This window comes from Lipotes vexillifer, unplaced genomic scaffold, assembly GCF_000442215.2.
Source record: "Lipotes vexillifer unplaced genomic scaffold, Lipotes_vexillifer_v1.1 scaffold217, whole genome shotgun sequence".
NCBI classification, from domain to species: Eukaryota; Metazoa; Chordata; class Mammalia; order Artiodactyla; family Lipotidae; genus Lipotes; species Lipotes vexillifer.
Genome location: NW_006788200.1, coordinates 8,103,456 through 8,122,614, shown reverse-complemented (window position 1 = coordinate 8,122,614; position 19,159 = coordinate 8,103,456). Strand labels below are relative to the sequence as shown.

Sequence of the window (19,159 nt, the reverse complement as noted above, 5' to 3'; positions counted from 1 at the left end):
GCACTATACCACTCTAACAGTTGTCTTTCCCACTGGAATTTTAACTTCCTGAGGTCAGGGACCATGACTATCTTACCACTGTGTATCCACTAGTACCTGGATACTCCAAAAGTACTCAGAAAACGTTTTGATAAATGGATGAATAAAATGAAGGAAAGGCAGAGAGGGCAAGTGACAAAGAATCTTTCCACTTGTCTGGAGTGTGGTTCTAAGCAGCCTATGGCAGGAGCTTCCAAGGCAAGGAAAGCTGCAGGAGGCTTTATCCTCCCTTCCTCTCCTCCCTGCTCCTTCCCATTCTTTTATCATTGTGCCCTTCCCTTCCCCACCTCCCATCCCTTCCAGTTTGGTGTGAGCTTGAGCTCCCTCTACTGGCCAGACTTCAGTGCCACAGGGAGCCAAGTCCAGGAACCCTCGCTTGTTTCCTTCTTTCCTCTGGAGAGACTCTGCTACCCCCTCCCCCACTAGGGGGTTCAGGAGGGACTGGAGCATGGAGAGAAAACAGGGCTGTTCAGTACACTGGAGCTTTCCAAGGTCTGAGCCCGCACCTCCCCATCCTCAACACCAGGAGCATTTTCCTCACACCCTTACCTCACGCTCAGTTTCCTGGAGCCCCAACTCCATACCAGCTAATTCACAGAGATGTTGATTTCCGGAGCCTATGGCTGATACATCAGCTCTGACTATGAAACAGAGATCCCAAGATGAGCTGGGAACAGAAAGACAAAAGACTGAGACAGATAGCAGAGAAAAAGGAGCCCAGAGAGTGAAAGGATATAAACCCACATTAAGACAAAGATCAGGACTTTGTCCCCAGGCCTTTCCACCCACCCTGGGCTCATATGAAGAAAAAATTTCCCTCGCTCCTTCAGTGTGCCTATGTTAATACAGAACAAAGAGGAATGATTGTGTTGATCAGATCTTCAGACTTAACAGAGATATTACACTTTAGGGGCAACTCCTGGAGAAGACCTCTCTCCCCCACCCCTGCCCTGTTCTCCTGAGAGGGCCCATCCTGGAGCTCACATCTTCATTGTCACTTCCACTGAATGAGTACTCTGGCTCCAGCCCCTTCTCAGTGATGCTTCTCTCCTTCTCTGGCATCGGCTCATCCAGCCAGAGGAGTTCCTGTGGTGAGAAGACCCACTCCAATGCTTTTCGGACCCCCACCAGGTCTAGCAACTGCAGGGATAGAAACAAAGCCAAGGGCTGTCAGCAATAGCAGCAGGAACATTAACAACAGTAACATTTATTGAGCACTTCCTATGTGCAAGGCATTGTGTGTAGTTTCACTGAATGCTAACACATTCATATGAGGTAGACATAATTATTCCCACTATACAGAGAGAGAAACTGAAGCCCTGAGAGTTTAGTAACTTCTCAGAGGTCACAGAGCTGGGATGTAGTAACCAGATTGGTTCCAGTGCAAAGCCCATGGCTCTTAATTTCCTCAGTGAGTAAGAACAAAGCCAGAAGACACTTACATTATCACCTTACTGAGTAACAAAAGTGCCAGCCTTGCCTCTCCCAGGTCTTCAGTTTTCTTCCGGGCTTTATATCCCTACCTGTGGCTGATTAGCCCAAAGAGACTGGGAAAGGAATTGAACCAGGTATCCCAGGTCTAGCCCATCTGTAGTCATCTCTTGGCCATCTTTCTTTGTCCTAGGATTCCCAACCAGGCAGAGCCAAGGCAAGTGACAGAGGGTAGATTCTTCCTCTCATTCAGGCCTTGGCCACCCTCCCAGGCTGAGTGTCCTGGGAGCCATCAGGATACCACCCAACTCTGCCCCGAGTCACCATGAGGGGGAAGATGATGGCTGCAGGGGTAGACTTGATTATCCAAAGCAGACCCAGGCAGGCAAGTTGGATGGCTGTGAAGAAGTGGACCCTCCTCAGAGGCACATGCCGCAAGAGCAGAAGGTCCGGCTGGTGCTTTGCTGGCATCAATAATAGCTGCACCCTCTTCGTGAACTGGGGGAACAAGAGGAGGAGGAAAGCAGCGTACTCAGGTAGCCTGGAGGGCATCACTGTTAGCTATCCAAGCCCAGCGTTGGGAATGGTCAGAAGGCTCCCTTGGTCCCCTCCCCAACCACAGCGTGGCAGCAGAGTCCCTGTGGCCAGGAGAGGCAGGAAAAGCGGAGAGGAGGGGAATTGGCAAATGCAGGCAGGAGGTACCAGCGGGAAAGAAAAGGAGAAGAGTGGGGTTACTTGGTGATTTTAATGGACTCACCTGGATGCTGCTAATTGCTGTCACCCCCATGTATAGGAAGATGCCATAGAGCAGAGGCATTGGGATGAACTGGTAGAGAGAAGTGGAGAGCTGGCAAAGTAGTTCACCTCTGCCAGCTGCCCAGATACCACCCCCCCCAGGCTCCAACCCCAGCCTCCAGCCTCCAGCATGTAAGCATACCCACTTTGTATTGCCTGCTTTCATTGAAGCTTCACGTCAGTCAGATAGAGTAAATTCTATAATTTTCTCCACTTTACAGATCAAGAAATTGGATTTCAGAGAGGCTAAGGAACTTGCCCATTACCTCTCTTACCACTCTTCTCTCTCACATTCCTCTCTGCTCTCTCTGTTCCTGCTATACTGGCCCCCTTTCCTTTCCTCACTATGTCCAAGTTTACTTCTACCCCTTGCAAGGCCTTTTGCTTTGCTATTCCCTCCACTTATGTTTCTCTTTTTTTCCCCCCGACCAGGGATTAAACCTGGACTGCCAGAGAATTCCCTATTCCCTTCACCTAAAATGCTCTTCCCTGACATCCCTCTCACTACTCACGCTTCTCACTACTCATGTCATGACACCCCAGAAACCAGCCAATCTAGAGTAGACCCCTGGGGACTTCCCTGGTGGCTGAGTGGTTAAGAATCCGCCTGCCAATGCAGGGGACATGGGTTCGAGCCCTGGTCCGGGAAGATCCCACATGCCACAGAGCAACTAAGCCCATGCGCCACAACTACTGAGCCTGCACTCCAGAGCCCGCGAGCCACAACTACGGAGCCCATGTGCCACAACTACTGAAGCCCGTGTGCCTAGAGCCCATGCTCTGCAAAAAGAGAAGCCACCGCAATGAGAAGCCCTCATACCACAATGAAGAGTAGCCTCCGCTCGCCGCAACTAGAGAAAGCCTGCACGCAGCAACGAAGACCCAATGCAGCCAAAAATAAATAAATAAATTTATAAATAAATAAATAAAGTAGACCCCTGGTGCTCTTAATCACCTTACCCTCTTTTATTTTTCATAGAAGTTATCACTATCTGAAATTATCCTAGTTTATAGTTTTAATTGTTTTTATCTGTCTCCTCTCACCAGAATGCAAGATGTGGATGATCTGTTTTGATCACCACTATATCCCCAGTCCCTGGAAGAGTGCTTGGCACATGGCTTATGCTCGGTAAAAATCTGCTGAATGAGAGTCACCTAGTTAGTCAGCGGCTGATCCGGTCCATCTGGCTCTCCTCTCACCCAGCCTCCATGACCTTCCCCTCCGCTAACCTCTTGTCGTCCTGCCTGTGAATCTGTGTACCATTCTCCGCATCCTCCTTGATTGCTTTGCTGTCTTGGCTTGTTGAACCTTTCTGCTGTTACTTGTTGCTTAATTTTTATTCATGTGTATGTGTTGCTGACAGGGGCTTGGTTCCATATTGTTCTTCAATATTACTCCCCTCCCCACCCCCTTCTCCCAGGTGCCTCACAGAGCCTTGCACGCAGTAGGTGTTTATAAACATCTGGTGAGGGAGAAGTGAAGGGGTTTTGCCTCAAAGTTTTTCTGGGTTGTGATGATCACACTCTTAGTCTAAGGCTCATTGAGAGTCTAGAGCAAGGGTAGTGCTTGAGCCCTGGGGATGGTGGCATGTCTGCACCCTGCTCCACTGGGTAGAAAGCCTACTGGGGCAGAGTTTGGGTTCTCAGATAGATCTGAGAAACTAGGTCTCTTGGTGGTCTCTTGTAAGCTCCTTAACCTCTTTAACCTTCAGGTTCCTCGTTTCTAAAGTGCATATGCCTCTCAGCGGTAATGTGAGGATTAAATGAGACTATGTATGGAGAAAACTTAACACAGTGCCCAGCATGTGGTAAATGTTCAGTCAATGTCAGTTCTTCCTATATTTATTATTATTACTGCCCTGCCCCTGATGCTGGCTTGTCTGACTAAGCTGCCTTGAGTATAGGTGCCAGGAAGATGGAGATTCTTGTGAGGATGAACACAGCCAGGCCCGTCGGCCTCTGCTCTCTGTGGGGAAAGGAGGAGTTATCTAGGGTCTAGGAGAGCCCTTGGGGTGCCCAGGCTGGGCACGCTGGCCAAACATCACAACAGACCCTGGCAGGAGGGAGGCAGAGGGATCCCCCGATAGTAACCTGGCAGGGAGGGGACCTTAGCTTGGTGTGAGAAATTGGCAGAGAGGAAGGGACAGGTCACTTCAATACGGGGGTCCCAGTCCTCTTCAGCAGCTCAAGCTCAGGGCTGCTCTTTGTTTTTATCTTTTATTTTGATGAAAAATTAGCAATTTTTATACTAACATAAAAACTTCTACTTCATAATTTGCAAAGTTGATTTCACATACTTTCGACAGTTAGACTGTGTTTCCAACAGAAATTGTTTTTGTGATGGTTACTTTGTAATATCAATGAGGTGCTTCTACACTGAGTGGGGATTATTAGGTAGCACCTCATCCTTGCTCAGCCCTGGCTGCCTCCACACTCATATCCATGACGCTCCTCTGGAGGCCCCTCCCAGTCTCATGGCTGAAGGAGGAGAGGGGAAGACCTGACTCACCCACCTCAAAGCCCAGAACCCACCCATTCACCCCACAGCAGCGCTCATGGGGCAGTGAGAGAGCCCTCTGGAGTCGCCAGCTTAAAGTTTTTTTTATTTTTTTGCGGTACGCGGGCCTCTCACTGTTGTGGCCTCTCCCGTTGCGGAGCACAGGCTCCGGACGCGCAGGCTCAGCGGCCATGGCTCACGGGCCCAGCCGCTCCGCGGCATGTGGGCTCTTCCCAGACCGGGGCACGAACCCGTGTCCCCGGCATCGGCAGGCGGACTCTAAACCACTGCGCCACCAGGGAAGCTTACAATTTAAGCTGCCCAAATAACTCTGCCCTGTACCCAATACCCCACCTTGCTGCCCATGTCTCATTCCAGCCTCCTGAATACTGGCCTCACTTGATGCCCAGGAAGCTGGGAGCCTCCCCTGTGCCTGGGGCACAGGCTCTGCTCTCTCTCCGAAGACTGTCCATGTGGGCCAGGGAGATGACACTGGCTGAGACATACCAGGGCAGCCCAAGAGCTGATGTGAGCAGCATCAGCACGGACACACAGAGGAAGTCCAGGTGGAAGCCAGCTCCTTTCTGCAGGGGGCGGTGGGGCAATGAGGATGAAGCTAGCCCAGATCTGGGCCCTCTGTCCTCTGGGGTGGGTGAGGGGGAGCCTGGACCCCACCCTGGAGCTCCTGTCCCTTGGGCTAGGGACCTAGGGTCTTACCCAGCAGGCCTTACCTGCAGTCTATATTCGGTGTGGTTGAGGATGACCCCTGTGATCTGCTGGTCCATGAAGACGAGGATAGACAATAACAGGGCAGGCAGGGCGGCTGCCACACTCAGCCACCGGGGGTTGGCTCCAAAAGGTGACACTAGCCAGCCACGTCCAGGGAGAGTGGGCTAGGGAAGGGCAGTCCGTGGACAGCTTGGAGAGGGTATCTCAAGGGCACCTCACCTGCACACTCCAGCCTTGGCACTCTTCCACAACTCCCCCCCCATCCTCCCCCCACCCCCCGCCGCATGCTCTAAGACACTGAATGCTAGGTGGGAGCAGTCTGTATGTGCACAGCTGGTTCAAAGCATCCCAGTGCAAGGATGGCAGAGGGCAGAAGGAGGGGGACCAGCCTGGGGGTTGGGCTGGAGCTAGGGGCTCTGGACTTTGGTTCTTAGGGTCTTTCCCTCCCTGCAAGAGGAGGAGGTGGTGGATGAGGCCCGCCCACACTTCTTGATGTACAGAGAGCTTCTCCCTAGGCACCCCGCACCCCCATCCAGCGTTGGGCAACTCAGGTTCACACCTGCCTTGATCTGGGAAAGGGGCAGGGCTGGGTGTGTCTGAGTCTGCTCTGATTACAAGCGTCTGGTACGGGGGAGGGCCCCAGTTGCTGCCTTGGGTTCTGAGCCCCTGAGGCTGCCTCAGTTGGAGGCCCCCGTGCTCTCCTGCCCTGAGGGAAGCTTGAGGGGAGGTCTCCAAATGCACAGGCAAAGTTTAGGTGCTAAGTCAGTGCTGAGCCTTGTCCTGTGCACTGTCATGCCCTGGGCAGGGAGCTCCAGCTTTACTGGATCAGAGCAGGCAATCGTGGGTGCCAAGAAGAGTTTGGGGAGTAGTGTAGTGGGTAGGGCCATGCCAAGAGTAGGGAGAACATATAACAACAATAGCTAGCATTTATTGAGGCCTTGGTATGTGCCAGTCCCAGAAATGTGATAGTGCTATGCACTATGATCTTCTGTGAATCTCAAAACAACCTATGAGGTAGAAACTATGGTAGTTTATTATTTACATTTTATAGATGAAGAAATTGAGGCTCAGAATGCGGGTTAACTTCCCTAAGTCACACAGCTAGGAAGTGACAGAAGTGGAACTCAGACCTAGGGCTGGCTGACCAGAACCCATTCTTTTAACCCCTTACCTATAATAGTAGCTACCTATTCTGTGCTTGCTATGTGTCTGGCACATGATGTGTCCTCACAACAGCTCTGTGAGACCATTATTATACTATTTCTATTTTATGAGTGAGAAAACAGAAGACTAGAGAAGAAGTGTGGGATCTATTCATCTTCCTCCTCTCGGGTCCTTTCTGTTGGCCCTGCTTTGCCCTCTGCCCTCCACTCCCAGGTCTCACCTTGAACTCTCTGGGCACCGTGAGCTTTGGCGTGGCTAGGCCCAGGAAGGCATTGAGGCCACAGCCCAGCAGGATGGCCAGGACTGAGAAGTCACCCAGCATCTTGCACACCTGGCCACCCAGCAGACACTCAGTCAGGTTCAGGCCACCATCCCCTTCCTTCTGCCCCCTTTCCCATTTGCAGACAGGGCCCGAGGCCAAGAGCCAGTTCTCTCCCACAGAAAGAGAGGTGACAGTCACCATGGAGGGGAAGAAGCAGCTGGTCTTTACGTGCTTGAGGGCCATGGCAAAGAGGAAGGAAGTAACGAAGAGGAGAATGGAGAAGAAGGCAGTGTCTGGGACTGTATGACAGCCAGGCCCACTGCGGGCCTGGCACACTCAGGTGGGGCACACTCAGATAGGGGCAGCAAGGATGCATTGACCAGGCCTAGGTCTTGTGTGGAGAGGTGGTCCTGGATGGGGTTATGGGCAGTGAAATAAATGTCCACTGAGACTGAGTACACAAGATAGGAGATCTGCAACCGTAGCAAATGGCTGGGCCTCAGTGACCTATGAGGGGTGGGAAGAGCCTGGAACTACTGACTTCTTTGGTCTCCACCCTTTCTTCCCCGGGCCCTCCCAGGAACAGGCCCTCACCACGCTGAAGATGTCATCTCTGTCTTTTGGCTTTGTGCTTGTCCACTGAGACTCATTTCCTGGAAGGAGAGAAGAATTCAGGTGGGAACTTCCCTGGTGGCACAATGGTTAAGAGTCTGCCTGCCAGTGCAGGGGACCCAGGTTTGATCCCTGGTCCGGGAAGATCCCACATGCCACGGTGCAACTAAGCCCATGTGCCACAACTACTGGAACTGCTCTAGAGCCCACGAGGCACAACTACTGAGCCCGCAAGCCATAACTACTGAGCCCATGAGCCACAACTACTGAAGCCTGCGTGCCTAGAGCCCATGCTCCGCAACAAGAGAAGCTACCGCAATGAGAAGCCCACGCACCGCAACAAAGAGTAGCCCCTGCTCGCCGCAACTAGAGAAAGCCCGCGCGCAGCAACGAAGACCCAACGCAGCCAAAAATAAATAAATAAAAAATAAATAAAATAAATACACTTATTAAAAAAAATAAAAAAAGAATTCAAGTGATTTTTCCTCCCCTGGAACCTTCTCCAGCCCAAATCAGGAGCCTAATTTCACAGGTCCAGCTGAACCAGACAGTTCTTAGTTCTGACTCATCTGTCTGCTGACTCCGATCACTACCAAGTCTGTCCTCAGGAAATTGCCTCATGCCCTTGTCACTTCAAATTCCCTACCTATCTGTAACCCAGGTGCCCGGCACAGGACTGGCCAAAGCAGACGCCAAACAAATGGATGAGCACACAAATCTGTGTGTTTCCACCAGGGCCAGAATTAGTCTTGTTCATGCCTAGTACAGAGTCTGGAACTCTTGAGAGGACACCTCTTCCTCAATCCTGGTCCATGTGGAGGGAAATGTGCAAGTGTAATACTCCAAGCTCCTCTCCACCCAGCCAGTAACTTGGCCCAGGAGAAGAGCAGTGATTTATTTGACTGGTGAGTTTGGGAGAAGAAGCTGGGCATGCCTGGCCCTGCCCCTTCCTCTCCCTCTCTAGGAAGTAAGCTGCCTGCACCCTGCGTGCATTTAGCTCTGCTCCTCTAGGGTGAGACAGTCCCTGTCCAGTGCAACCATGACTGGGTGGGTAAGTTGATCCAATTTTGGTTTCATCATGAGGAAGCCCATACACCCATAGATACAACAATGTTCTTCTCTCACCACTGGCAGAAATAAAGATATTGGGTCTGCTCTGTTGACTTATTTTTCATCTGACTCAGAACCAGAATAGGGAAGAGTGCTGCTGGTTACTGGGTAAGTACTCAGCATTTTGCTGAACTTAACTAAGGGGGACAGTACGGGGACAACCCTTCCTGCATCCTCCCTTATTTTGCCAAGCTCCCTATTTTCCTCGTCCACCTCCTGGGTCTGTGTACTGGCAGCCATAGGCAGGAGAGCCAGGTCTCTGGATGGGATAGGCATGGGTCAAGGTCAGCATTTTGCCCACGGCATCATAAAAGAAGACGAGGCTGATAAGAGCACAGAAGCCTTCCTCGGTGAAGCGGGTAAAGTAGCGCACCAGCACGCTGGCCTCCATGGCCACCAGCACCAGGCAGAAGGTGGCCACCCAGATGCCCACCCACGGGCAGAAGGGCAGGTAGTCTCTGTGATCTCTGGAGGATGAGAGACAGGCAGGGCTTGGAAGTGCCCATTCTGCTCCCAACCTAATCCAGGTCAGGTGCCCCTGGAGCCAGTTTCCACCCTCCCCTATTGACCCAGCTGAGACCAGGTCGAGGGTGTGCTAGTGAGGGTCAGGTGAGGTGGGGGAGTTCTACCTGCTGAAGGAGAAGAGCAGGTGTTCAAAGACTAGCGCTGGCGGTGCTGCTGAGGATGGTGAGGGGCTGGCCGGCCATCAGGCAGAAGGCAGCTCCAGCCAGTGCCGTGCTCAGGAAGCTTTCCAGCACCCCCTAGAAGCCAACAGTGGGCCCTGTCAGCACAGGACCCTGGATTCCTCAGCCCAGGAACCCAAGCTTCCGAGGAGTCTCCTCAGCCCAGCCATAGACCCAGAGGAGGGGGAAGGGCATGGCTGGTGGAACACCAAAGCTACGCCTACTCCCCACACGCCCACCCCCGCCCCCCACCTGAGCACCGTCGGTGGCTTCTACCAGCAGACCCCCGAAAGTGATGGCGTTAGTGACGGTGACCAGGTAAATGTAGAGCACGGCCGAGAAGCACTGGGAGTGCAGGGCGTCCAAGAAGTCGCTGGGGTACCACGAGGCCTTCCGGCGCACGTCCTGGACAAGGAGCCTCCCGCCCGTGGGTCATCAGTGATCCAGGTTCCCGCATCCCACGTCCCTGGGGCCAGGTGAGCCTCCCCCGCCCCCCAACAGTGAGTGCACACCTCGGGGCCCGTGTGACTCCTCCCCGCGCCCAGGACAACTACCCTCGCTCCCACCCCAGCTCGCCTCACCTGCCAGTCCGCCGCAACTCCGGGCTGGCCGCGTGCGGCCCGCGGCCGTGCCTGTCCTCAGCCGGGGTCCTTCGCCGGGCAGAGGGCCCCTCGGGCTCCCACAGATGCGAGGCGAGCCTGAGGACAAGGGGAACCCGAGTTGGCTGAGGATCCCCGATCGGCGCCGTAGTTCGCGGCACCCTGCCCCCTGGCGGCGGCTCGTGTCTCTGCTGGCTGGGGGCGCGGCTCTGACCGCGGAGACCTGGGACTCACTTCAACAAGGTCCACGTCACATTCTAACCTTCTAACAAGAGTGAAAGCCAGGCTCCGGCAGGGGAAGGTCCAAGGTCTCACAGCGACAGAGTGGTCCAGCAGAACTCAGGTCTGCCCCTTTCTTGTCCCCTCGCCTACCCCACTGCCCCTCCTCAACAGTGGAACTGGACCCAAGGCCTTTGGGGAAGGATCTCTATGGCATGATGACCCCCAGATACCTTTTGTGCTCAGAAAGCAGACATTTAGGTGGGGTAATCTGAGCTGTTGGGTCCCATCGACCTAGAGGGAGCACTGTCACCTCCTCTAGGAAAGCATCCAGGGCTGCTGGAAGGTCATGAAAGTTGGTGGCCCACCGAACTGACCACTGGAATTGCTGGGGATAGGGGCACAGAGGGGCACTAAATACAGATCTGCAGCCTTACATGCATTTTCACAGTTTCAAAACTAGACACAAGTCACATAGGCAGACGAGCCATTCAAGCATTTATTCACGCATGCATGCATTCAGTGAGTATCCGTGGGTGCCTCCTGTGTGCCAACCCTGTGCTAGGTAAGGGGTGGAGGTGTGGTGGTAGCCAAGGGAACTTCAGTCCTCATACTCACAGACATGAAGCCACACTCTGCTTCACTGCTGTACTGATCACACGTGGAGAGTCCATATACTCACTGACACAAGCGCGCACACATGTATACACACACACAGAGACACACACGTGCCTGCCCAGCTCACCGGGTCACTGAGGAGGATGGCCACTGCCTGGCCCATCTCATGGTGGCCGCTTCCCTGTGTGGAAGGGCCAAGGAGGAAGGCAGAAAAACCTGAGGAAGGAACCAGGTCCCAGAGAGAGTCAGAGGCTGCTATCTCACAGGGCAGCCCTTGCCTCTGACCTCACTACCAACCCCATATACACGCTCCTGTGCACACCTTCTTTGCAGCGCTGACTGCCACCCCTCCCTGAGTACCAGTCCCCATCCCCACCCCCAGAGAACTGGACCCCAAAACCTCCTAATCCCCTCGCCGGTAAAGGCCTTCTCTGGGCTCCAGGATACCCAACCCCCACTCAGCAGCCTCACCTGCTGGGGAGGGGCACCTCAGTAAGGGGCCCCAGCACCACTGGATCCTGCAGTCGCACAAAGACCCCCACTGGCTGTTCCAGGAAGCCGAGCTCTCCTGCCAGCACAGCCCCTGCTTCAGCCCCTGGTGGGAGCTTCTGTCTCAGAGGGTTCTGATACTGGGTTGGGGTTCAAGGAGACATAGAGGATGAAAGGTTATTCAGGGAAGGGGATGTTGGCAGGATCTTGACTGAGGAGGAGTCCAGTGGAGGGTGGACCTCTGTTAATCCCTAACTCCTCTCCCAGCCCTGCCCAAGGAAGTGCCACAAACCTATTCCTTCAGGGGGGCTTCCTCCTCGTGAGAAGCCTCTCTTGGAAGAGCAGATCCTACAAAAGAGGATTATGCGGTGATTAAGAGCACAGGCTTTTGGGGTGGATCCACCAGGGCTCCCTGACCAGCTTTGCCAAGTTGTGAAAACTGGAGCACAACTTCCCCCTCTGCTCCTCAGTTTTCTCATCACTAAAATGGGGATAATTGTGGTACTACCTCCCAGGGTGGTTGTGAAGATTAAATAAGATACTGTGCATGGACCTCTGGCACAGTGCCTACCAAGAACATCCCTTCACAGAGCTCTGGCTGTTGTGATTCTAGCCCCTCCATTCTTCTCCCCTCACTACTACCCCAGCTTCTTCTCACTCATGAGTCCTGGGTTGAGGTCCGAGCTGAGGCTAGGCCACTCTTGGTCCAGGAAGGTGCAGGGGAGATCTGGGACCCTCCCACCCCAGGGTTTTTGGTCTTGGGCCCAGGGAGGGGCCTCTCACCGCAGCAGGGGCTGGTGCCTGTGGTCTGGATGAGGTGTGGGGGGTCTCTCAGCTGCCCTCTCAGCTCTGGGCTCAGCGACTCCACTCTGGTCACCTGCTCTAGAGAACAGAGGTGGGGCTCCCACCCTTTCCTGCGAACTCCCTGCCCCTGAGCTCTCCCCTTTGCCCTCTGCTCAGGTCCCTTTCCCTTCTGAGAGTCTAGGGAACGCAGGGGCCAGTGAACTTTCTCTTCACGCTGCATTTCTATCTCTCCCCTGTGACGGGGATGGGTAATCCCCCAGGGTGGGGCGGGGTGGGCTCTGGAAAATTCCAAAACTTTGTGGGGGAAATCGTAGAGAAATGGCGTGGACGCCCAGGCCCTCCCAGCAAAGGGTCCCAGCATACCCGTGAGCTCCAGGAGGCTCTGACCTGGACAGTCCAGCAGGACAAGGCCCTTGGCCATCAGGCTGCGGAGCTTCTGGAGGCTGGGCAGTGCCACAGTGGGCACGGGGGTGTACTCCACCTGCCTGCACCCACTTCCAACTTCTCCTCAAACAGCACCCGCCTGTGGTGGAGAGGGGCAGACAGTGTTACTGAGGGCATCTCTCCCAGGTTCAGGAGTGGGTACACAGGAGAGCCAGGGAAAGTGAGACAGTGGGGAAGTTGCAGGCCCAGTGGTACAGAGTATGCCCCTCCCGGGCAGTCAGCCCTCATCTTGGGTCTTGGGGAACTCAAAACCAGACGGCAGAGAAGGCTGAGCACCATAGAGGGTGAGGGTCTGAAATGGGGAACACAGGAAGGAACTCCTGATTGGGGGTCAGAATACCATGCCACACACAGGAAGAGCTGGGAGTCATGGAGGAGGCCCAAGTGGGGCCTGGGTCCCACTCATCTGCCTGTCTCTCTCCACTCCAGTGCTTGGGGCCAGCCCAGCAGCTCATTCAGCTGATGAAAGGCAGAGGGTCCTTGGGTACCCCCTGTTCCCTGCTGTCTGTGTCTAAGGGGCCGTCAGGGCTGGGGCCAGAGCCAGGGCCACTGTCCAGCTCTCCTGTGGGTATATTTTCACAAGCACTGGAGACTTCAAACTCCTCCTGGCCTGGCAGCTTCATTTCGGTGAGGCTTGCACAGACTCTCAAGGACTGGTGTGTTCCTAGGTTCTGAGGCCAGGGGCCCGCTGGCTGGCTGCATTTATAATGCACCCGCATGCAGCACAACACAAACAGCAAGGCCTACTGACTCCAGAGCCAACCAGTCACCTCCTCCCCTGCCTGTTTCCCCCATTCCCTGCTAGCCTGAGAGTGTGAGGCTAGCTTGACCTTTCCCAGGCTCTCCAGAAATGCCCAACCTGGGGCAAAAGGGCGGTGTGCATTTCCTGTGGGATCCGGTCTGACCCCACTGCATTTTATGTAAATTAACAGGAATACATCACTGGCTTGGGTCTTAGGACTGACCCCCAGATTATACTACCCACTACTCTGTACCAGATACAAACACCAGATACCGTGGACTGTTTTGAGTGTCACCAACACACCCTGAGGGCACCCATTTGGACAAACAGAGACCTAATAAATAACTGGGTCTATAGAAGTCAAGCAGGCTAAGGGAGAAGGGAGATAGGCAGAGGCCCTGCCCACTAAATGGGCTGATGATGGAAGGTGGAGGCAGTTCATGAAGAACAGATGCCTGAGTCTTAAATTCCTTTGTCCAACAACACCTGGAAACTTCCTAATTTAGCTGTGTGCCTGGGGTCCGCCTCTCTAACTCAGCCCCGCAGTGAGGATGGAGGAGCCAGCTAGGGTGTGCGTGTGGAGGAGTTCCTGGCACTAGATGAGCAAGGGAGAACGTGGTCTATTAGCAAGTCCTGTTGGCTCTACCTTCAAAGCAGTTCCGGAATTCCACCACATCTCCCCGCTTCAACATGGTCACCCTGTTCCAAGCTGCCATCATGTCTCACCCGAATTATTTCAATAGCTTTCTAACCTTTTACGGTGATCTCTCTGCTTCCACTCTTCCATTCTCCACACAGCAGCCATAGGGGCCCTCATTTTATTATTTTTATTTTTATTTTTTTAAATACATTTCCATTTCACTCAAACATAGAGGTTCTTTTAAAAGGCAATCAAGCCATATAACTCTTCTGCTCAAAACCCACCCAATACATTCTCATTACTCTCAGAAGAATAATCGAACTCTGTCATGGTCTATAAGACCTGATCTATAGTCTGGCTCCAGCCCTCCTGCCTCCCTGATGGACTCTCATACCGTTCTGTCCTTGCTCACTCCTTTCCAGCCACACTGGCCTCCCTCTCTTATGTGAAGCCTGTTCCTGCCTGAGGGTCTTTGCAGTGGCTCTTCTCTCGGCAGGGAAGGCTTTTACCCCAGATCTTCACAGGACTGGATCCCTGTCACCTACGTCTCATCTTAGATATTACCTACTCATGGAGTCCTAAGTTTCTCCATCACATTTCTCTGTTTTATTTTCTTCCTGGCAATTATCACTACTAGTAACTGCCTTGTTTATTTATTTTTTTAATCGTTTATTGCCTGCCCCTACACACACACACACACACACACACACACACTGGAATGTACCTTCCACGGAGCAGGTATTTTATCTATCTTCTTCACCACTGCCCCTACAGCACCTGGTGGCACTCAATAAATACTTGTTCAATGAGGTCATAGAAAGGGAGGGGCTGGGAAATGAGCTGAGCTTCTCATTGAGGCCACATGAGGGCGCTGCTCCCCGCGGAAACGATCGCTAGGGCCGCTCCCTTGGGCCAAGCGGCAGGGTTTGCTTCCCAGAGCGGACTCACTAGGGCGCAGAGACGGTGGGGATGGCAGGAAGGGGTCCTTGATCCTCCGCCTTGCCCTGAGCCACTGCAGACTGGCCTGGCGGGATGGGGTGCGGGGGAGCGCAACAGCGATGGGGCGAGAGACCCATCAGCCTCATCTGAATGCAGGTCAACCTCCCCACTAGATACCTGGGACCCATTTCCTCTCTGAAAAATGGGACTCAGGCTGGCCCTCCTCACCAACCCCAGGTCTGGACTTGGGGCAAATATCTCAAGTCCAAGGAGTTCCCAGGGCAGGAATTAGAGGAGCAAGTCACTATATTACCAGTTGGGAATTGGGTGCTGAGTCTGATGGGGGAGTTGGTTTCAGTCCCATGAAGAATAGAAACTGGCCTAGGGCTTGAGAGGGCGGGGAATCCCTGTGACCACCCCTTCAAGAATGTGTCCCAACCCCAGAGGCAAGTGACTCAAGGGAGCCTGAGGGGGACAGGCGCTGGATTTGGCATGAATACCCCCTCACAAGCACAGCCTCCCTTCCCTCCCCCATTCCAGCTAAAGTTCAGAGGGTCTGCCCTTGCCCTCTCTGTGGCCCCAACTACTCTGGCTCCCCAGGCTGCCTGAAATAGAGGCCCACCATGCCTCCACCCTCCCTGGGCCCTTCTCCCTCTAGGGTCTCAAATGCCCTGAGCTGCACAGGTTGGTAAGGGAGGTGAGTGAGGGTCTGTCTGTGAGCATCAGTGGTCTCCCAGACAGGGCCAGTGAAGGTGTGCTGTCTGGGAGAGCAGCCCTGGGCATGAGCCCTGGAAGACACCCTGGCCCAGGAATTCAAAGACCTGGTTCTCATCCTAGCTCAAACACAGACTTGTTAGGTGTCCTTGGGCAAAGCCCCTCCCGCCTCTGAGCCTGTTTTCTTCCACCGAAACTGAGACAGTTGGAGTAGATGATTTCCAAGGTTTAAAGTAGACCTTTAGCAGTACACTGAACTGGCCCTGAGGGGCAGGAAGCAGTGTTACCAACTGGGTGCCTGGGTGTAAATCCCGGCTTGGTCACTTTCTAGCAAGTGGAGAAGAGATTTACCTTTGCAGACCCTGAGTTTTCCTAACAGCAGAAGGGGAATAATAAAAGTACCCACTTCATAGGCTTTATTAAATGGAATAATACATGTAAAATAGGCCTGGTACATAGTAAACACAATAGAGGGAGGCTGTTATAATTAAAAGCTATGAAAATAGTCACTTCCAGAGTGGGGAAGAAAGAAAATATCATATAGTGAAATGTCAATTGCATCCAACCACTGTGCTAGGCACATTATCTCATGTAATTCTTATGACAAGTTTTTAAAAAACTCACAGTTTTTTAAACATTTAATTTAACTTATTTAAAAAAAATGACATGAATCTAATCATAGAAGAAGAACTATAGAAGAAGTTGTAAAAAAAAGCAGGTCTCTGGCTGGTACCTTTCATCCAGCTTCTCTCAATGGTAATATCTTACATAACAATACAATAATATTCAAAACCAGGATGATGACATAAGCACAACACTGTTAACTAGACTGCAGGCCTTATTCAGATTTCACTTGTTTCCATATGCACTCATTTGTGTTTGGGTGTATAGTTTTATGAAATTTTATCACATGTATAGATTCACTTACAACCAGCTGAGCAAATTGCTCAGCCTCGTTAAGCCTTGGTTTTCCCATCTATAAAATGGGGGTGGGGACTTTCCTGGTGGTGCAACAGTTAAGACTCTGTGCTCCCAATGCAGGGGACCGGGGTTCGATCCCTGGGCAAGGAACTAGATCCCACATGCATGCCACAACTAAGAGTTTACATGCCTCAACTAAGGAGCACGCCTGCCGCAACTAAGACCCGGCACAACCAAATAAATAAATAAATAGATAAATAAATAAATAAAAATGGGGGTGAAGATACTATTTTCCTCAGAGAGCTGTTGTGAGAATTAAATGAAATAATGTATGTAAAGCTCTTAGAACAATACCTAAAATGTAGTGAGTGCTCAATAAATTTAAGGGTTTTTTTTTTAGAAAAAAGCATATTTTTGAAAAATGACTTACAATACATAAATAATTCGCATTTGTTCTCGAGAAAACAGAAAATGCTCATAAGAGTAAAAATAACATAAAATAAAATTTCAAATGCCCTTTTACCCCAAAATAACCACAAATTTGAGGTATATTTCATTATTCTTACTTTATCATAAGAACACTGAGGCTCAGAAAGGTTGAGCAGTTTGCCACAGTCCCTGAACTTATGAGTGAGGAGCTGAGATTGAATGCACGCTCCTGCCTCCAGGAGCTCACAGCTGGGGCCAGCAGACAGGCCTATGAGTCATACCAATCCAGGGCAGACTGGAATGAACAGCCACCGCTGGTTTCTGAGTACTTGCTATGTTCCAAGCACTGCCTGAGCACCTTGCAGGTTATCTCAGTGAGTCTTCACAGTAGCCCTTTGAGGTAGCTAACGTTCCCATTTCTGGATGAGGAAACTGAGGCTCAGAGAGATATTTTGTTCAAGGTCAGAGTTAGGGGCCGGTGGACCCAGGGAGCAGAAAGGTGTCAGTCACAGGCCTCAGCCCAAGCTTAAAGCCTCCTCTCTGAGGGATTCAGACAAGATGCTAGGAGAGTGTCTGGGGAGGGAGAGTCTCTCCAGCTGGAGCTTTGGACATCTCTCATCCTGGGGCTGGGGTGCCCTTCTCTGACCCCACCTTGACCCCAGACACCAAGATCCAGCCAAGATTTGGAGTGGACCCTGACAGATGGAGACTGCTTCCACTTGTCACAATGCCGACACTCCATCTGGAGTGGAGGGGTGAGAGCCTTTGAAAGGAAGAGGCAGAGGAAAAAGAGAGATCGAGTCTGCAGAGCAAAACCACCCGAGCCCTCAGTAAACCTTTTTACCTCAGGCTTTCCGATCGCCTCTGACCTAGACTGCCAGACTCAGGAAGTGTTGGGAAGGCAACTGCAGGTATGTGATTATTGAGTTTCAAACTAATTACTTATGCTCCCCTTACTTCCAGAAAAGATTTAGACAACAAGAGACATAGAAACAAGTAAATATTTAAAGAATGATTAAAGAGCTCCATAATGAAATCAAATTGGAGAAGAAATAATTGTCTTCAAAAACTTAACTGTGAGCTTCCTGGCAGTGGATGCAAAAAGGGAACATATGAATTCCACACCTGCATTATCTCATAAAAGGAAGTACCTATACCAGATACCAGATGAGCCAAAGTTCCTAACACTGAACTACAAGAGGAGTTTATTATACCTCATTCAGGCACTGGCCAGGGACCTTCTATGTAATAATATCTAGAACAGCGCTTTTACAAAGGATACAGATATTCATATTCCATGTGAACATCTCTTATGTTAGTGGTTCTCAACCCTTTCAGAATCGATATTTCCTTTTTATTTATTTATTTATTTATTTTTTATTTTTTGCAGTACGCGGGCCTCTCACTGTTGTGGCCTCTCCCGTTGCGGAGCACAGGCTCCGGATGCACAGGCTCAGTGGCCATGGCTCACAGGCCCAGCCATTCCATGGCATGTGGGATCTTCCCAGACCGGGGCACGAACCTGTGTCCCTTGCATTGGCAGGCGGACTCTCAACCACTGCACCACCAGGGAAGCCCAATGTTTCCTTTTTATAACAAATACATTAATGTCCCTTTACTATTCTGAAATGAAGTTCACAAATAATATCCTAACTGCACATTTACTCTTTAAAGAAAGTGAATACCCTAATTAATATAAAAGAGGTGATTTAAAATAAAATAATATTATTTGAATAGGCAAATTCTTGGTCGGACTACTCTAGAAATCTCAGTGAAGCTGCACCTACACAGACTTACCTTGAATGTGACAACTACAAATACTAACTGACACAGGTTTGTCGTTAGGCAACTCACAGAATGCCAAAACCTCAATCGGTGACAACCAAAAACTCTCCCACAGATTCCTAAAATATCCCCTAGGAGGTAGTATCTCTTCCTTTGTGAACCATTGTCTTAGATCAACCTTAAGTTATAAAAAAGAGCAAATGGGAATTTCCTGGCGGTCCAGTGGTTAGGACTCCACGCTTCCACTGCAGGGAGCACGTCCCGATTCCTGATTGGAGAACTAAGATCCCGCAAGCCACGTGGTGTGGCCAAATAAAATAAAATAAAATAAATTTTAAAAGAGCAAATGGATATTGTTAAATTGCAGCTCTGTGACTACATTTCTAAGAGGAACAAAACTTATACATTCCTGGTACAGGATGTGATGTGACCTCGTTCCAAGGCTGAGCTCTGGAGACGTTAATAATAATAGTACTGACCTATTTATATAGGGC

General features: G+C 51.6%; 1 protein-coding gene across 1 annotated transcript; it reads right to left on the bottom strand.

Moving 5' to 3' along the window:
* Positions 1-626: 626 nt before the first annotated feature.
* On the bottom strand, positions 627-13,118 carry SLC4A9 (solute carrier family 4 member 9). Its single transcript, XM_007461452.1, is given in 27 exon segments — positions 627-680; positions 1,024-1,179; positions 1,795-1,968; positions 2,228-2,296; positions 4,159-4,231; positions 5,162-5,346; positions 5,494-5,655; positions 6,876-6,986; positions 7,116-7,237; positions 7,240-7,308; position 7,474; positions 7,512-7,570; positions 8,853-9,106; positions 9,269-9,310; positions 9,312-9,400; positions 9,575-9,740; positions 9,904-10,020; positions 10,374-10,528; positions 10,886-10,960; positions 10,962-10,974; positions 11,230-11,387; positions 11,540-11,595; positions 12,031-12,129; positions 12,415-12,519; positions 12,522-12,572; positions 12,900-12,968; positions 12,971-13,118. Coding segments are annotated over 27 exon segments (2,832 nt in total).
* Between the last annotated feature and the right edge of the window lie 6,041 nt (positions 13,119-19,159).